The following is a 20,239-nucleotide window of genomic DNA, read 5'->3' on the forward strand; positions in this document are numbered from 1 at the left end:
CCAACCCAATCTAGTCCCACCTGCCAGCACCCGGCCCATATCCCTCCAACCCTTCCTATTCATTTACCCATCCAAATGCCTCTTAAATGTTGCAATTGTACCAGCCTCCACCACATCCTCTGGCAGCTCATTCCATACACGTACCACCCTCTGTGTGAAAAAGTTGCCCCTTAGGTCTCTTTTATATCTTTCCCATCTCACCCTAAACCTATGCCCTCTAGTTCTGGACTCCCCAACGCCAGGGAAAAGACTTTGTCTATTTATCCTATCCATGCTCCTCATAATTTTGTAAACCTCTATAAGGTCTCCCCTCAGCCTCCGACGCTCCAGGGAAAACAGCCCCAGCCTGTTCAGTCTCTCCCTGTAGCTCAGATCATCCAACCTTGGCAACATCCTTGTAAATCTTTTCTGAACCCTTTCATTTAACTGGATATCTGGGAAATTTCTTGCAGCTACTCCCACTCTACCACCAAAAATTTATTGAACTACAACAGGTACCCCGTTTACATGCATAAACAGAACTTCTGCCACACTTCCACAAAAACACCATTAACAGTAGTAACTCCAAAGAATTTCCCAGTTTATCCTGCAGCATTATCTCTATTTCTTTCATAATTGCCCCTTTGCAAACTTTATTTCAGAAAACATTCCCTCAACACTCTCCATGCCTGGGCCATCCCAAAGACAAAATTTAGAAGGATCTTGGTCTGGAGATATCCAATTTTGAGCCACTGGACCTGTAATTCAACCGTAAAATTAGCACCCTAATTGTAAATAATACCTCAAGTCTTACAAAGACCAAGTTATCATAAGAAACCTGTCAGAATGTGGCAGAATTAGATTAAATGAGACAGTAAATAAGGGTTTTAGGTTTGTCAGCTCAAAAACAAGTACAATCTATGGACTCTTCCAATTCGATCACCTAATCAGTTCCTCAGTTGTGTCTGCAACAATCTTATGTTGATTTTACAATGAAAACACAATTGATATTTCCTTTATGGTTGTGGAAAATGGCATCTAAATGGCATCGTATATTTTAGGCCACTTTACAGCAACATCTTCAGACAAAATTTAACCAACCCAATGCAGATTGAGATCATCACCAGCAGTCTAGAACTTAGCAGATCTTTGCACACTAAAATCACCTAAGATCAGTAGTGCCAGGTTACAATTTAAACAATTAAACGTATGTGCTTGGTCCAAAATTCAATCGTGAATATTTAGTGTTTTGCTCGATCATCAAATGTGTATGTGTTCATGATGATCTATTAACTCATAATTATTAGAGCATTCAGCACCCAAGTCATCATACTTTTTAAAAAGTGTCAGTTAATTAGCTAATTAAGCATTCACTTCTGTTCCTGTCATCTTATACACAGCGAGACCAACAGCAGAACTGTGATTTTAACCTTCATTAGTTTACGTTGAGATGATTCCAAAGAAAGTAAATTATCTGCCATGTGTTAGAAACGAGGTTCAGGGTTAAAATCCTGTCTATTCTTGCTCAATCTGTGTGCGCGCGACAGTGGTGTAGAAATCGAACCGCACCCAAGCCCCTTTAAGTGCTATGTTAAATACAGTCGATAGTGCATTCATTTATCGCCCTACCTTCTGCCTTTGCTTTAGGGTGCCCAAGCCCCAAATTAGGTCTTTACGATCCGACTCCCTCCCATTTTACCCGATTCCTAACTGTCACTCCGAAATACACACCCACACCGGCAAAATTCGCAGCCCCTTATAATTCTCTCACTATTCACCTGTCATTTGAAAGCGGTTTTCCCGGGAATGTTTTGACGTACCGGTCAGAATATCTTCCACTCACCTTGGCAGCCATTTCCACTCACTCTGGACAATATGTTGAGAACAGGTTTGCAATCCCTCGGCTATCGCATTTCCAGACGCTCCGGCTACCCTAACCAAGCACCATAGCAACCGGTCAACCAATCACACTCCAAAAGCGGCCTTCCCATCGGCCGCGGCTACCCGTCAGTCACCAGTGCCGGTGGGCGGGCCCTACCTGAATATTCACCAATAGAACATCGAGTCCCTCGCCTGGCCAACGCCGATTAGCTAGTGTCTCCAGCCTCCTCGTTCTGATTGGCCATGTCAGTGACGTATGTGTCATTACCGTTGACGGCTTCGACTTGTGACAGTGAGGAGGAGGTATAGGGGAAGTTGGATGAAGAGGGTTTGTGCGAGTTTCCCCTCATCATTCCATTCTGACCTGTTGAGTATTTCAGCTACCGTCCATCCTAGATTAAGTCCTTACCAGTAAATCGTGGAATGACCCATAAAGTCTTCCTCCATCCATGTCAGTGTTAGCAAGAGTTTCCCTCCCTGCCGCCCCCACTGTCCAAACTCTGCATGAAATGATCCCACGCGAAGAAGGAAAACGCTGGATTAGGTTCACGAATTGTGGGGCCATGAGAAACCATACTGTCTGCTGCTTATTCTGCAATAATCTTGGTAAGGAGTATGCTTCAGTCTATGAAATAACTTAAACCAAACATCAACACTATCAATTGGGGGTTAAGCCGCGTGACTGCTGACACAGATTCTGTATCAAGTATTCCCCACTGTAACAAAAGTACCTGACGTAAACCAGTTATTTTCTCCCACGAGTTGCTTTATTGTTGCCTTTCACCAGTAACTAGTGTAAAAACTGTTTTGTGGCTTCTGCAAAGTGACATAATGTGGAAAAAGGGGATCAAAGAACTGAAGATCTTGGCAAAAGGAGCACAATTTCAAAGGCTACCCACTGGTGGTATTGAACTGTGGTTTCCCAGTATTTTTCTCTTCACCCATAACACCAATTTGTTTTTGTTTGTACATGTGTGCAGAGGCTCCCTCATCTGTATCTGTGTGATTGATAATATGTATTGGTCCAGCAAGTGAGATGAGAGCTTTTTTAAAATGGTGATATACTAAATGTTCTTTTTTAGCTTTTTACAAAATAAAACACCCTACTGCTGAAAGTGTTCGAGTTGGTGTAATCACCAAAGATTAAATACACCCAGTTCATACTCAAAATATGCCAGTCACCGATAACATTTCAATTCTGACAGTGATGTTGGTCAGAGGTAATTCATTTTGCACACGTTCAAATATTACATCCAAAAGGTCCACCAAAAGGCATAGATGTTTAAAGTTATTAGTGGCTTGCTTTTTTCGCGATATAATGTAACATATAACGTCTTCTATGCCTATCTCTAATAGAAGATCTGGGTTCAAATCTCATATGTGTGGAGATATTCTTTGATAGAACAATTTAAGACAAATTGCAGAAAATAGTGTGAAGGGAATTGACCTATGAAAATATGCATCCTATCCTTTGTCCCCCTTCCTTTTCTTTTGCTAATTAAAAGGCAAAACGTCCTGATCACAACCACCTGATGAAGGAGCGACGCTTCGAAAGCTAGTGTGCTTCCAATTAAACCTGTTGGACTATGACCTGGTGTTGTGTGATTTTTAACTTTGAATGTCCTGCTGTATTTGTTTTGTCATTTGTTAGGCTCAAGTCCCACATATTTGCAGCTCATGTCTAATAAGACCAATAGCCAATACAAAATAGTGCAAAATCTGAATAACTTGAGTTTTATCTCAAATATACTTTTCTGAACTGATGCTTAGAAATGTGAAGAAACTCAGCTGTGAGGAGTGAAACAAAGTTAATGTTTTGAGTGCATTTTTCTGGATGCTGTCTGACCTGTTCATTTTCTCCAGAACGTTCTGTTTTTATTTCATATCGTTGGTTTTAGTGATGTCTTGCTTTTATTCGCAGCAATGCGGGACCTGACCATTCATCAACAACAAAAGCAGAAAATGATGGTAAAACTCAGCAGACCTGGCAACATCTGTGGAAAGAAAAGAGTTAACGATTTGGGTCCCTTGACCCTTTTTCAGAAGTGAAACGTTAACGCAGCTTTCTCTGCACAGATGCTGCCAGACTGCTGAGCTTTCCCAGCAATTCCTGTTTTTGTGGCTGATTGTTAGCATCCACAGTTTTTTTGTTTATTTTTTCCCTGCCCACGGATCAGATTGACCTGGAAAATGGATATCCCGTATTTGATATGAAACCCCATTCTGATTGGCCACTGCTTCACGTGCCATCACCGGCCCATGGTCATACGATAATCTGATTGGAGGGTGAATGTGTCACCCAGGTAACGTTATGTCGCGTAGTGATATGTCGACCAATTAGAGACAGGATTACTTTTGTCAATGATGTTGAAGAGGTGGAGCTTTGGAATCGTCGGTTGTGTCTCTGTGTCTTTTACTCTGTGAAATCTCCGAGGAGATACTGCTACTGGGAGATGGCCACTCGTTTGAGGGTGAGCATTTAGCGGGCTGCGTTTCAGATAACGCAATGTCATATCGCGAGGGATGGAGGTTTTATTTGGATACGCAAAGAATGGGGAGGTATCGATGTAGTTGTGCACACTACGTTGTAATGGTAATCACCTACCAGGTAGGTGTCTTCACTTAAAAAAAAACACAAAATGCTGGAAATGTTCAGGAGGAAAGAGAGAGAGAGAGAGAGAGAGAGAAGCATTTAATCCTTCAGGTCCACAAGCTTCCACCAAATTTGGAGAAAGTTACAGATATACTGACCAAAAAAACTACAGATGCCCAAGTCCAAAGTAAACCAGCAGAAGGCTGGAAGAACACAGCAAGCCAGGCAACATCAGGAGATAGAGAAGTTGACTTTCGGATATAACCGTTCTTCAGGAATGGGGGTGGGGGTAGGTGGACCTGCAGATAAAGGGGACATGAAGGGTTATGGGTGGGGAGGGGACAAAGTGGTGAAGTAGGGATACAGGTGGTTGGTATGATCTGGTGGGTCGATAGGAGGAATGAATCGGGTTGGTAGCAGAAGGAAATGGTTGGAGGAGAGGAGGTGGGGCTCGAAAGCATGTCAGGGAATGGGTGGGAAGGTTATTTGAAATTGGAGAACTCAATGTTGGCTGCCCAGGTAGATGATATGTTGTTCCTCTAATGTGCCATCTGATTCATTGTGCCAATGGATGAGTCCATGTCGGAATGGATATTGAAATGGATGATGATAGGGAGGTCAGGCTGGCCCTTGTGGGCACTGCTGAGGCGCTCGGCGCAATATGTCCTAAGTTTACATTTGGTCTCATTGATGTAGAGAAGACCACATTGGGAGCACCGGATACAATAAACTAGGTTGGAGGAGAGGCAGGTGAACCTCTGTCTCACCTGAAGGACTGTTTGGGGCTTTCTCCGCATGTCCATCCTCTGTCTCCTCCATTGCTCCAATGAATCAGACTGCAAATTGGAGGAACAACACCTCATCTTCTGTCTGGGCAGTCAACCAGCCCAGAGGACTCAACATTGAGTTCTCCAATTTCAAATCACCTTCCCACCCATCTCCCAACTTCCTTTCCAGGTCCGTCTCCAACAGACCCCCTCTAGCTACCAATCTGATTATTCCTCCTATCGACCAACCAGGTTGTATTTCACCACTACGCCACTCTTCCATCCATAACCCCTCTCCACATCCCCCACCCACTCCTCCTTCATCTGCAGCTCCTCATACTCCCACCCCTCTTCCTAAAGAAGAGTTACAGCCAAAACATCTACTTCTCCACTTGCTCATGCTGCCTGGCTTGCTGTGTTCTTCCAGCCTCCTGTTTGTTTACTCATACAGATATACAGCATGGAAATGGACTCTTCGGTCCAACTTGTCCAATGACCAAATATCCTAAACTAATCTAGTCCCAGCATTTGGCCCTTCCTAGTCATGTATCAATTCAAATGTCTTTTAAATGTTGTCATTGTACTATCCTCCATCACTTCCTTTGGCAGCTCATTCCATACACGCAGCATGAAAAAGTTGTCCCTCTGGTTCCTTTTAAATCTTTCCCCTCTCGCCTTACACCTATGCCCTCTAGTTTTGGATTCCCCCACCCTGCAGAAAAAAACGCTTGTGTATTTACCCAATCCATGCGCCTCATGATTTGATAAACCCTGGAAGGTCACCCCTCAGCCTCTGCTCCAGGGAAAACAGCTCCAGTCTATTCAGCCTCTCCATATGGCTCAAATATTCCAACATCATTGGAAATCTTTTCCAAACACTTTCAAATTTCACAACATTCTTTCTATATTAGGGAGACCAGAATTGCATACTGTATTACAATAGTGGCCAAATCAATGTCCTGTACAGTTGCTACATGACTTTTTTTTAAGAAAGTGGAAAGATGAAGGCAAAGAAGAAAAATAAAAAAGGTAGCTCTCTGATAGAGTATATATTAGGAGAGGTTACCTGTCAAAAGGATTAATGTTGCAAGGCCAAAGGAAGCACTGTCTAATATGGTCTTATAATATGCACAGACATAATGAAAAAGCAAAACATTGATAGCGGGTAATTATGCTTATTAAAACTGCTGTGCAGACACAATCGGCCGCATGGCTGCCTTCTGTACTATAACACTTTTGTTTTTTCTGTGATTTACACCACCTGTAGTCTGATGAATGGTGTTTATGGAGAAAGGTGCTGTTTTCCTTGCTGTTAAAACAATCCATTTTTATTTATGGTTGCACAATGGGATGTCTGAGGAGTGGACCAACACCATGCAAAGGGGATGGTTCTTTTGGAATGCTAAATGTGAAGGACAATGTGTTTGGCATCACACTGGACCTGGCAGAGGATGATCAATTGTCTGCAAAGTCTGGTGGTGTAGAATGAAGAGGATAAGTGGAACACTATAATGGTTCTGGGACGGAAAGGAGGAGTTGACAGCTGGAGTGCATTTAAAGGAATGAACAAGGTTGAGGACCATTTCAATCACTGAGGTAGAGAGAGACCTTAGTTATGGAAAATGAACTTGCATCCGAAAAGTTCTTTGGGTGTCGCTGTTGCTGGTTAAGTTAGCTTGAATACCCTGAGAAAGTGGGTGCTGTGCTGTCTTCTTGAACCACCGCAGTTTGTGGGGTGTTGGTAGACATGTAGGGTTGTTAGGGAAGTAATTCCAGAATTCTGAGCCCGCAACTGTGAAAGAACAGTGATATAGATCCAAGGCAGGATGAGGAGTGGCTTGGAGGAGAGGTTGCAATGGCTGGTGTTCCCATGCACCTGTTGCACTTGTCCTCTAAGATGTCGAGTTTCCAGGTTGGGAAGATGCTGTGACAGCACCATTGGTGAACTACTGTAGTGCAGCTTGTTAATTGTACACACTCTTACCACTGAGTGTTGTTGATGAAGGTGATGGATGGGGTGCCAATCAAGTGGGAAGTATTTCATCACACTCCTAACTTATACTTTGTAGACCGAATCATAGAGATGTACAGCATGGAAACAGACCCCTCGGTCCAACTCGTTCATGCCGACCAGATATTCCGACCCAATCTAGTCCAAGCTGCCAGTACCCAGCTGATATCCCACCAAACTCTTCCTGTTTATATACCCCTCCAGATGCCTTTTAAATGTTGCAATCATACTAGCATCCACCACTTCCTCTGGCAGCTCATTCCATACACTTGCCACCCTCTGCATGAAAACGTTGACCCTTGGGTCTCTTTTATATCTTTCCCCTCTCACCCTAAACCTGTGCCCTTTTGCTCTGCGCCCCCCCCCCCCAACCCCAGGGAAGAGACTTTGTTTATTTATGTTGTCCATGCCCTTCATGATTTAATAAATCTCTGTAACATCACCCCTCAGCCTCCAATGCTCCAGGGAAAATAGCCCTAGCCTATTCAACCTCTCCCTATAGCTCAAATCCTCCAACCCTGACAACATCCTTGTAAATCTTTTCTGAACCTTTTCATGTTTCATAACATCCTTCTGATAGGAAGGAGACCAGAATTGCACACAATATTCCAACAGTGGCCTAACTAATGTTTTGTACAGCCACAACATGACCTCCCAACACCTGTACTCAATACTCTGACCAATAAAGGAAAGCATACCAAACGCCACCTTCTCTATCCTATCTACCTGCGACTACTTTCAAGGAGCCAGGAACCTGCACTCCAAGGTCTCTTTGTTCAGCAACACTCCCTTGGACCTTACCATTAAGTGTATGAGTTCTGCTAAGATTTACTTTCCCAAAATGCAGCACCTCACACTTATCTAAATTAAACTCCATCTGCAACTCCTCATTCATTGGCTCATCTGATCAAGATCCCGTTGTAATCTGAGGTAACCCTCTTCGCTGTCCACTACACCTCCAATTTTGGTGTCATCTGTACACTTACTAACTGTACGTCTTATGTTCACATCCAGATCATTTGTATAAATGTTGAAAAGTAGTGGACCCAGTACCAATCCTTGTGGTACTCCACTGGTCACAGGTCTCCAGTCTGAAAACAACCCTCCACCACCACTCTGTCTTCGACCTTTGAGCCAGTTCTGTATCTAAATAGCTAGTTTGGTGGATGGGAACTGGGGAAGCAGAAAGTGATTTACTTGCCAGCCTCTGACCTATTCTGATAGCCACTGTATTCATACATCGCAGGCCAATTCAGTTTCTGGTTACCATAATCTCATCATGACATTTAAGATCAACATTTTTAGATTGCAACATCTGCCTTTGATTTCTTTGGCATTTCAACAAAGATGTTGGAAAAATTTTTTTTGTTTGTTTGTTTCCTTTTTTCCCCTTTTTTCCTTTGGGTTAGCAGTTTTTTCATGTCCCTAGACACATCTTTTCTTCCTTTACTTGCCCCATTATTGATTGCTGTAATTTTGAAGCATGGATCCTTCTGATATTTAATCCATCCTTCACTTTATCCTGTCACAGATCTTCTCTGATGCTTTTTTTCTACCTCTACATGCTTAAAATCTATTATATCTCTGACTTTTCCAAGTTTTGATGAAAGGTTATTAACTTGAAACATTAACACTCTCATGCGCTCTCTCGCAGATGTTGGCAGGCCTGCTCAGCATGTAGGTGCCAAAGATGTGAATTGCTTTACTTTTCTCTAACTTTTTATTTCGTTTTATAGCACAATAAGAAATGTACAGTTATCGGGGGCTCAGGGTTTTTGGGTCAACATTTGGTGAAGAAGCTTCTGGAAAAAGGCTACACAGTTAATATATTGGATGTTCGAAAACCATTTGAGAATGAAGGAATTCAGTTCTTCAGTGCAGATCTGTGCTGCAAAGAGGTTGGTATAAGTTACATTTTAACAGTATAATATTGAATTCAATATTTTCACGATTTGATGCCACCTGCATGCAAAAAGAGAAACAGCTTGGCTTTGTAATATTTGAATTGCAAGTGATGTCACATTCTATTTTTTGTTTTAATATAATTTAATTAAAATTAATACTAGCCATCCATTTTTTTAAAAAACTATCTAGGGCCGATAACACTTTGACTTCGTTCCTTTTTCATGATAAACTGATGACACACAGCTGTACCTCAGCATTGTCTCCCTCAAATTCACTGTTATCATACTGACTGACACATTTTCTGATATCCAGGATTGAGTGAGCGTAAAGTTTCTCCAATTCAACGTAAGATTTGATAGAGGGTCACGAATTACACAAAAGTTGAGTCACAAGTGATTTATTGAGAAGTGAGTTCCTAATTTGGAACCCTGTGTGACAGCCTGTAACTTAAGGATTTCTGTGCTGATCTAGACATATCTGATGTCCTGAAATTATGCTCAGTTTGAGGGGAAATGTAATTGTAAACCCGTACATCTTTTAGTGTGATTATATTTTTTTGATTGCACAAAGTATGTGGTAGGAATGGTATTCAACAAACCTAACTGCTTTCCCAGGGTTTCCCAGGCTGCCCTTTTGAGATGTTGATCAGTGAAGTTTTAGCCGACTTGTTTTTCAGAGTGTTCTCATTGTTGTATCAATACTCTATCCCAAATATGCCACAACACAGGAGGCGTATATGTATGATGATGGATCTTCTTTGCTTTCTCAGCTGTATGCCGATGGAATATATTTCAGTTGGAGCCACCTACCAGAACCAAATATTTCTATCAAAATGTTAATGTAATTTGATAGTGATATTATTTGCTGTCTGCTATTTTTATAAGTACTTTTGTAGCCATCATGATGGATCTGACATATGTTTTCTTAAAGGCAGCTTGGAGAAAATTATGCCACAGATTAATTTAGTTTTAATATCGCCCAACTCCTTGCCCAAAATCTCAAAAATTCAATTTATTTGCGACGTAGAACTGATTGTTAACCAGCAAATCTTTTGGTTTTTAGTGTCTTTCTACATTGAAAGTAAAATTGCAAACCATGAAATTGTGAATTAATAATTTGACTGTTTGTTTAGGATATACTACCAGCAGTTGAGGGTGTGAGCATCGTGTTTCACTGTGCTTCTCCAGCACCTTCTAGTGACAACAGAGAACTCTTCTATAAAGTTAATTACATGGGGACTAAAACAATCATTGAAGCATGTAAAGAAGCAGGTGTTCAGGTAAGAAATTATACATTGCAGCTTTATAGCCATTTGTCTTCCTGCCATTCTACCAATCTTTCAAGTTCAGCGTTTTCTTTTCTTGTACACAGAAACTGGTGCTGACTAGTAGTGCTAGTGTCGTATTTGAAGGATCAGACCTAAAAAATGGTTCAGAAGACCTGCCATATGCTAAGAAGCCCATTGACTACTATTCACAAACTAAGATCTTGCAGGAAATTGTAAGTTTAAAAGTCTGACATTTTAAACTTCAAGATCAAATTGTAGTTCTATATTTGTGATAGTCTTAGTTTGTGATTATAAATGTTACTGAATATTTAAGCTAAAGTTTTTGCTTTGCAATACTTTCTAGTAACGTGACTGTTTTTAAACAATCACCTTGCTGCTTAACAAAAATCTCTTGTATACGATGACTCTATTCCGTTCCTATTCCTCTGCTACAACAATATGCATACAGCCCAAAGTGGGAGATGTATATTGTATTTATGTTCACCACACCAGGCATGATTATGATTTCGGACATTACCAATTTGTGCTGCTTTTTATCTAGTCTAATGCTAGATCAAAGCCCACTGAATGTTGAATGTCAAAACTACACAAGAGAGACTTACTGATCAGTACATCCATTCAGTGTGCAATCCAGATGCAATTTAAAAGTGAACTTGTGAAAGTAATTTTCTGTTGCTACTCTCCTAACCTATTCATGTAGACTTGTAATTATTTTTGGAGAGAGTACATGCACCCCTCTTCTGTGCATATGCTCTCTCTCTTTTACATGTGTGTTTGTTCTTTCAAGCACTCTGACTATTCTATGATATGACTGTCTAATTATTGTAAAATTTAGTTCTAAGTATTAAGATTCAGGAATTGCATTGGTGTTTACAAAATATGAGAGAATTGCACATTGCATTAATCAAAGTGAATCCTGTAGCTGCTTCCCTACTTGTTCGCAACTAACTTCATTTTCTTTAAAATGACAGGAAGTTCTTGGTGCTAATAATCCAGAACAGAACTTCATGACAATTGCAATCCGCCCTCATGGCATTTTTGGACCTCAAGACCCACATTTAGTACCTGTCCTTGTACAGGCTGCCAAGTGTGGCAAGATGAAGTTTATAATTGGGTTTGTACTGTTTAGATATATCCTTGCATTTTGAATATTTCTACTAAATCTGAACTTTGTGGGAAGCAACAACGAACAGTTAGAAGCTGATTGTCAATTACAAAGCTACTATGTGCTATGTGACTTGTCCCTTTATTGGTGAGAGATTATTTGAGTGAGAAGCTATATGAAAATACAATCCTCTTTGCAATATGATTCTTTCCAATTCTCCTGCATCTGTGCTTTTGTTACTGATAAATAGTATTCAAAACCATTCTCATCGTGTGGAATCATCAGGCCCTAAAGAGGTTGGCACACCATCAGTTGTAAAAATGGGGAGTTGCATATTTTCATGTGTGAGTAGATAGATGTGTATTATCTCTGATATTAAGGGATGGGAGAAAACACTATGATTTTTAATTAATAAATTCTGCACATACTGTAGTTTAAAGTGCTACAGCTTAACTGTTATTCACCACTTCTTGATTCCTTGGAATCTGTGGGTGTGGCTGCAGTTTCAATTGTTTGTTTTATCAGGCAATGATGTTAACCATGTTTTCACAGAAATGGCAAGAACCTGGTGGACTTTACATATGTTGATAATGTTGTGCATGGGTTGATCCTAGCAGCAGAAAGTCTTCACCCAAAGTCCCATATCTGTGGAAAGGTATGAGAGTCATAGAGTTATATAGCATGAAAACAGACCCTTTTGTCCAACTCGTCCATGTTGATCAGATATTCGAAGCTGACGTGGTCCCATTTATCAGCATTTGGCCGATATTGCTCCTGAACCCTTCCTATTCATGTACCCACCCAGATGCCTTTTAAAAGTTGTAATTGTACCCAACTCTACAACTTCCTCTGGCAGCTCATTCCATACACACATCACCCTCTGTGTAGAAAAAGTTGGTTCCTCCGGTTCCTATTAAATCTTTCCCCTCTCGCCTTAAACCTATGCCCTTTAGTTTTGGACTCCCCGATCCTGGGAAAAAGACCTTGGCTATTCACTTGATTCATGCCCCTCATGATTTTATGTATCTCTCTATAAGGTCACCCCATAGTGATCTGCCCAGACATATATAATCTCACAACTTTTGTTGTCTTGATTGATCATGATTATTCAACTTGCAATAATTGTTTCCCATTGATCTTGAACTGCTCCATTGGCAGTGGTATCTTTAAAAAGAGTAGGCAACTGAAATTTGTGTTTTTCTCAATATGACGTCAATTTGAAAAATTTCAATAGCCTATTTAGCCATGAACTTTATTGTTAACTTTTACAGATGAATGGGGGATTCAGTTTATCACAAGACTCCAAGGGAGATTTATAATCAAGACAAATTATCAATGCAACCAGTTGAAAAATTCTTTATTTTCTCTGACAAATTGTTAGTAGAAATAACCTTGTTAGTGGGTAAGATCATAATATAGTTGTAGCAGAAAAGGAGATCATTGAAAGGCGAACACATAGAGGAATTGTTGGATTTTTTTTAAAATCTGAAACTAAAAGCTTAATGATGACCATGAAGTCATTATCAATAGTTATTTAAAAATCTGCCATCTGTTCCTTATCGGATTTGAGGTGAATCCAGACTTGCAGCAATGTGGTTGACTCAATTGGCTTGCTAAGCCACTTCAAAAAGCAATCAGTTGGGTCAAACTGCTAACAAGTCTCCAAAAAAATGAATTAAACATGACAGATCATCTGCAACCAGAATTGGGACAGCTGCTTCATGCAATAGCCTGACTTTCTCTCTAAGGTATGATTCAACAAGTTTGACTACATACCAGACAAAACCATCTCCCTCCCTGGATCTGTTCTATCTCACCAGCAGGAGCACCAATAGGATACAAGAAGGAGTTGCCTTGGAAGTTTGGAAGTAGTCAACATTAACTGTGGAGCATTTGAAGTTTCATGGCATCAGGTGAAACAAGAGAGAGAACCTCCTGTTGATTGCCATGTGCCCCCCCCGCCTGCTGATAAATCCATACTCCTCCATGTTGAGAGTCACTTGGAGGAAGAAATGGTGGCAAAGGTACAGTGTGTACCCTGGGTCAGGGACTTGAGGCCATTACCAACAGTGGCTAGGCAACACCACTACTGGTTGAATTGGTTGTGTCTAAATGGTCATGGCTGCTCGACCTAGTCTGTACCAGGTGGTGAAGCAACAAATAAGTGTGGGGAAAAAAAACATACTTGACCAAATCCTCATCAAGCTACTAGTAGCAGATGTATGCATCTAAAGCAGTATCAATAGGGGTGACCACCATGTTTTCCTTGTGGAGATCATGTTCCAGCTTCGTTCAGGATAACCTCCATCTGTATATCCCATTGTCTGGTACTATCATGCTGCTAAATGGAATAGCTTTTGAATAGACCTAGCAACTCCACACTGGGTATCCATGAGACATTGCGAGTCTTCATCAGCAGCTGATATGTATTTGACCACAATGTGCAACTTCATGGTCTGACTCATTACCAAAGGAAGATGGTTGTGAGGTCAGTCATCTCAGCTCCAGTATATCCCTGAATAATTTTCTTCAGGGAGTGTCCTAGGCCCAGCCATCTTCAGTGCTTCATTAATATCCATCTCCATCATAATGTCAGAAGGGGATTTTTGCTAATTGCACAATTTGCAACTCTAATACTGAAGCAGTCCATACCAAATGCACCAAGGGTGTGGGTAGTATCTAAATTTGGGCTGACAAGTAGCAAGTATCATCTTGTTTGCCTTTTTAAACTACCTTTATCTGCATCAATTATGCTGCACCAATTCAAGAAGGCAGCTCACCATCACACTTTGAAAGGCGAAACCCACATCCACTGAATAAACAATGTAAGAAAAAATACTTGATCTCCTATCCATGCTGGCTCTCTGCAAGAACAACTCCCTGAATCTTTCTTAAACCTCCTTTCCTCTAAAGCCCTGCATAATTTCTTTTTTTCTCAGATAATTATCAAATTCTCTTTTTGATATTCTCAATTAAATCATCTTCCATCATATTCTTGGGTAATTCCAAATGTTAACTCGTCACTCACTTTATTTAAAAAAAGGGGTCGTACTTCATGTTGCTAATGATTCTCCTGAGAATCCGTATCTTCTGGTTTTTGATCCTGTCAGTCGGAACAGTCTTTCTCCCTGTATAGTCTGTCCGGACCACTCTATTCTTCCCTACTCCAAGGAGGTAGGGGCTCCGATGGTGCAGTGGTTGTGTCCCCACTTCGAACAGAGGTCTCCTGGCTCAAAGACCACCTGCTGTAGAGGTGTGTCATAACATGTCTGAACAGGTTGATTAGAAAATACCTCAACTTGAAGGAGCATAGACCCAGCTTTATCAATCTGTCCTTGTGACTGAGGTTCCTCTTCTTCATGCTTGGAACCATTTTTGTGAATCTTTTCTGGATCCTGTCAAATGCCTTCATATCTTTCCAAATTTGGAATTAATCCTGTAGAAAGCTGTAGCACAGCTGCATTCACATACCAGCTCAAGCCATCCCTGGAGACCACCAAATGATTACTTGTTAATAATTTCACTCTGGCATACTTGTCAATATTAATACATGTATTATAATCCAATACCTCCGATAATTGTTAGCAATTCATGACATTATAAAGGAGATAGATGCATAAATAAGGGCTATACTTTGGCAAAATTGTGTAATGGGAGCTTTTACATCCACCCACCAGACCAGACAGGACAGCTCTTTAATATTTCACTTTAAAAGGTGATGTCTTTGATCATGGAATGTTCCCTTGGTATCAATCCAAATCATATGTTGTAGTCTGTTGAGGGCTTTGTGCCACCTTCAAGCTTAATCAAAATTGCTGCCACTGATTTAAATAATGCATGTTCATGTATTCCTAAAATTAACCTTTTATAGACCTCTTTTGTTGCCTATTTTATTTTCTTCCGTCTCCACACAACCAATTCCATCCTCGATAGTTACAAGGGGTACAGTTAGGAAAGTACTAACATTATCCATGTTGTTATTGAACTAAGTTTTATATTGTGTGAAGTTAGTTTTAAAGAACTGTTGTTTTGAAATATGAGCAGTACTTCATTAACTTTTTCTTTCTTTTTAATTCCACTAGGCCTACCATATCACAAATGATGAACCAATTCCCTTTTGGACATTCTTGTCTGAAATTTTAGTTGGACTAAATTATGATCCTCCAAAGTATCACATTCCATATCTGCTGGCTTATTATTTGGCCTTTTTCCTCTCAATTTTGGTGTTGCTATTAAAGCCAATTGTGACCATTAAACCTACATTCACTCCCATGCGAGTAGCATTAGCTGGAACATTCCACTACTACAGTTGTGAAAGAGCAAAGAAAGATCTAGGATATAAACCTGTTGTTTCTCTGACTGAAGGCATCAAGTATACAGTTCAAAGTTTCACGTACCTCACTAGATCAAAATAGCAACAGTTTGAATTAAACCATTATTTATTGTACTTGTGTTTTTCAATCTGATAGCACATGGATTTGAATACCAAGATTGATTACTACTCTTAATTCTTTTAAGATTGAAATGTTTACTCAATCTTCACTGGATTGCAAATCATGTTCCCATGCAAAACCTAAATGCTGATTTTTGACATCCCAGAAAGGGATGTCTATCTTATTCATTGGTATTGTTTTCTATCCTCTATTAGATAAACAAATATAAATCTCCTTTCCCTGTGAATACTCTAGATAGACAATACTGGTAACCAGAAAGCCTTCAGTGAAAAAAAATGTGTGCATTATGTATTTTGATAACTTTTGGGGATCATTCAAGCTGTTTAATGCAAATTAACAAATAATTCAACTTGAGCTTGAAAGACATATGTTTTCATGTCTGTCAAGTTTCAGACATAATTTCTAAGTTCGTGGATGTAAAATGTTTGTATTTGCTTGGCGTTTAAGTTTTTTTAAATGTTGAAAATGATCCCAAGGTTGCAACTCTGTAGCTTTATACAGCGTTGTTTTTCAAGGATACAAATGTTCATCCTCTTGTATTGCACTCTGTGCAATTTTTGTTTCAAGTGGTAAGTTTGTTTTCAGGAAAACTTAAATTTTGATTATTTCATTTAAATTATCTAAATCATTAAGCTGAATTGTGCTTTTAACATTTGCAAGTATAATTTCAGATTTTTGGTATATAAATAAGCAAAAATAAAATCTTTTTTTCTCCTTTAGTAATATGCTTAATAATATCCAAATAGTTTGTACTAAACTGAATGTGATATTGTCCTGAGACTTTTAGTTTTTCCTGTCCTTAACTATAATGACACCATTCTTCATTAGTAAACTTATTTTCTTCAAAGATGATGATGCACCTTTTCTGTATTTCTGTGACTAAATTTCAACAGTTTCTTGTAGTTCTCTTTAATGTGTCTCTGACTACTTTTTTTTCAGGGTGGGAATAATGCTCTGATTTAAATCTCAACATTGTTTAAGTTAGGTCTGTATTAAATATTTCAAAAATACATGAATATCCTTAACAGTTAAAATATCAGGGTTTCAAATGTCACCTATTCCATTAAAATACCTTCCTGAAATCCATATAGATCACATCTACTGCTCTGCCCTCATCAGTTCTCTTTGTCACTTTTTCAAAAAACTCCATCAAGTTAGTGGGACTTGATTTCCCATGCACAAGGCCATGTTGACTATTCCTAATCAGTCCTTGCCTTTCCAAATACATGTCAATCCTGTCATTCAAGATTCCCTCTAACAACTTGCCCACCACCAATGTCAGGTGGTAAAATATGAGATCTCATCTTACTTATCTATTTAACCCTTTTGTGTACTGTCTTCTGATGCTGTATTTCATGCCACTTCTACTGCTGTTACAGAAAAAGTCTCCAGCTGTCTCCTTTTCTGAATTGACTTGAAATGTAAAAGCATTCCTATGAATTGTAAGTTTGGATTTGCTCTCTTGGTAAGTTTATAGGCTTGAGGGGCTGTATGGCCTACTCCTGTTCCTTTGATCCAGAGATATGGTTCCTTATGAATACACTAGTGTAAATCATAAAAGTACCCCTGCTGAGGTTGAACACTGTCATTACAATCTTTTTTTAGTATTTGTTTATCCCAAGGTTGGTGGTGAAATGTGAGATCTCATCGAACTTATTTGTTTAACCCTTTTGTGAACTGTCTTCTGATGCTGTATTTCAACTGATCAAACATGCCACTTATATTGCTGCTACAGAAAACGTCTCCAGCTGTCTCTTTTCTGATTTGACTTGAGATGGAAAAGCATGCTTATGTATTGCCTAGTAACAACATAAAGGTTTGGAGTTCACAAATATGTAATATCAATAGCTTATAAACACTGAATATGGTCACATTTTATATCTTGGAGAATATTTGCATGTTGATGAAAAAGCATTGTATATGTGAAGTTCATGCAAGCTCCCTGACCTCTCAGTCTAGAACTAAAACCCAGCAAGCTTTGTTAAAATGTTGGTGCTCTGAAAACAAAACAGAAAGCACCTTTTGTGAACTTTTAAACAGCATGGATGGATTACTAACCGTGATCATATTATAGATGTTAATTTCTTTTAGTGTATTACACTGAATAAAACTACACTATTATTTCTGACTTGCATCTTTTAGTAATCTTCATTGAAAACATTTTTGAGAGATAATGAAAAAATTGTCCTTTTTTATTTATTGTAATTTGGGTTTGAATGCATCAATCCATTCTTTTCTTTGATTGAGGAGTAGGTTAGCAGAAATTTTATTCTGATGAGCCATTTAGATGTCCTAAGTGCACCACAGAAGATTGGATCAATTCTGGACATTTAGTACTTGATGTGTCATTTTGGAGCCACCGTGTCCCAAAAGCCCCTCCTTACTGTATATCTGCTCTCTTCCAGTTGGAAATTAGGGTTCCTTTTTAAAATTGGATTTGTCTAGTATTTACTGTGTAGCAAGCGATTTGGATCTAAACTATTTCTAATCAGCTAGACAAAAGGTGACAAAGATCACCAAGACTATAGTGTTGCATAAGCTAATGCCAAACAACTATATGACACTGTATGTACCTTATTTTCCTAAATACTGCATTTATAATTTTTTTTTTTCCCCCTTGAGGAATGAAAGTTCTCTCCCAGATGAGAGTGAGCAAGTGGGAACGAATGTCAGGAATAGCTGAGCTGTGTGTGTTGGCTAGAACATTCAATTTCGTAACTGGCACAAACAATTGACCTATAGAATTAGGGCATAACAACATGTGTTCAAGGTCACTGATACATCTCGTAGGGAGATCCCTTGATAAAGGGTTGCTTTTTTCAGATGGAAGATGATCCAGCAGAGATTAAGGGAAGATCCAGGGAAGAGTTCCCTAACATCTGGGCGGCACGGTGGCACAGTGGTTAGCACTGCTGCCTCACAGCGCCAGAAACCCGGGTTCATTTCCCGCCTCAGGCGACTGACTGTGTGGAGTTTGCACATTCTCCCCGTGTCTGCGTGGGTTTCCTCCGGGTACTCCGGTTTCCTCCCACAGTCCAAAGATGTGCAGGTCAGGTGAATTGGCCATGCTAAATTGCCAGTAGTGTTAGGTAAGGGGTAGATGTATGGGTGGGTTGCGCTTCGGCGGGTCGGTGTGGACTTGTTGGGCCGAAGGGCCTGTTTCCACACTGTAAGTAATCTAATCTAATCTAATCTAACATCTCCGCTAGACAGCGCAATGTAGCCCTCACATTATAATGAGCTTGACATCCTCCATACCTACTACTTGTTCATCTTCTGGTATCAGCAAACCATTCTCTCAATGTGGATTGTATTTTTTTGTGGTCTAGTTAACTAATCTATCTAAACGGATGTTTCTAAACTTCATACGTTATCTGAAATTTTCTTATACATGTTTGATTGCCTATATGAGGTAACTGTACTCAAGAATTCTCAAAATCTAACCTTCCACCACAATTGTAGATTATCTATATGACTTATAGCAAACCTCAAACTGCGCTCAGATGTCTCTTTTGTTAGAAAGTAGACCACTGGTGTGTCCTATCATAAATAACCCATACTGTTAAGTGAATAGAACAAATTAGTTAAGCCCTAAGACTCAGCAAATAAAGGAGGATTAAAGGCTTTTATGGTGCAGTGGTAGTGTCCATACATCTGAGCCAGGTTCAATCCTCCCTGCCTCAGAAGTATGTAATGTAATGTAATGCCATATCAGAACAGATTAGAAAATATCATAGATTTAGGGCACTTGTGGTAACCTCTGAGCCAACAGTCTGGGTTCAACCAGAAGTGTGTAATAACATCTCTGAACAGGTTCATTAGTAAAAATTTAAAAAAAAACTAAAGGCTTTTGAGATAGTGAAAGTTTACCTAACTCTGCGCCAGAACTCCAGAGAAAAGTACTATTTCCCTCAAACGTAGAACAGTACAGCAGAGAAATAGGTCTTTTGCCCTATCGTGTATGTGTCAGCCATTCTAAACCAACCCATCTGCCTGCAATTAGTCTATACTCTCTATCTTTTCACATGTTTGTTTAAATGCCTCTTAAATTTTGCTAATTACTCTGCTTCTCCTCTCACTTTATACTATATTCTCTGGTATTTGACCTTTCCACCCTGAATATTAAAAAAACTCTAACTATACACCCTCTCCACACCTCTCACACTTCAATCTGGCTGCACCTCAGCCTCCAACACCAGCTAAAACAATCCCAGTTTGTCAATCTCTCCTTATTGCTAATGCGCTCCAATCCAGAC

At 39.7% G+C, this 20,239-nt stretch overlaps 2 protein-coding genes across 3 annotated transcripts in view; one reads left to right on the top strand and one right to left on the bottom strand.

Moving 5' to 3' along the window:
* The window catches only part of LOC122557197 (uncharacterized), a 28,145-nt gene extending 26,189 nt beyond the window's left edge, over positions 1-1,956 (bottom strand). The window contains exon 1 of the mRNA XM_043704621.2: positions 1,823-1,956. Coding sequence (XP_043560556.1) covers positions 1,823-1,834 — 12 coding nt within the window. The 5' untranslated portion in view covers positions 1,835-1,956. The remainder of the gene's footprint in view (positions 1-1,822) is intronic.
* Positions 1,957-4,220: 2,264 nt separating this feature from the next.
* Positions 4,221-18,111, top strand: nsdhl (NAD(P) dependent 3-beta-hydroxysteroid dehydrogenase NSDHL). Of its 2 annotated transcripts, none has more exons than XM_043704620.2 (7): positions 4,221-4,331; positions 8,968-9,129; positions 10,269-10,415; positions 10,508-10,636; positions 11,396-11,538; positions 12,082-12,184; positions 15,612-18,111. In XM_043704620.2, the coding sequence occupies exons 1-7, from the start codon at positions 4,314-4,316 to the stop codon at positions 15,942-15,944; spliced, it is 1,035 nt and encodes a 344-aa protein (XP_043560555.1). In that variant the 5' UTR covers positions 4,221-4,313; the 3' UTR covers positions 15,945-18,111. The 2 variants fall into 2 exon arrangements, with proteins under 2 accessions (XP_043560555.1, XP_043560554.1); XM_043704619.2 differs by lacking the exon at positions 4,221-4,331 and adding an exon at positions 4,350-4,468.
* Positions 18,112-20,239: the final 2,128 nt, after the last annotated feature.

This window comes from Chiloscyllium plagiosum, unplaced genomic scaffold (assembly GCF_037043375.1).
Source record: "Chiloscyllium plagiosum isolate Xiang-an unplaced genomic scaffold, Cpla_swu_hap1 HiC_scaffold_11, whole genome shotgun sequence".
Taxonomy (NCBI): domain Eukaryota; kingdom Metazoa; phylum Chordata; class Chondrichthyes; order Orectolobiformes; family Hemiscylliidae; genus Chiloscyllium; species Chiloscyllium plagiosum.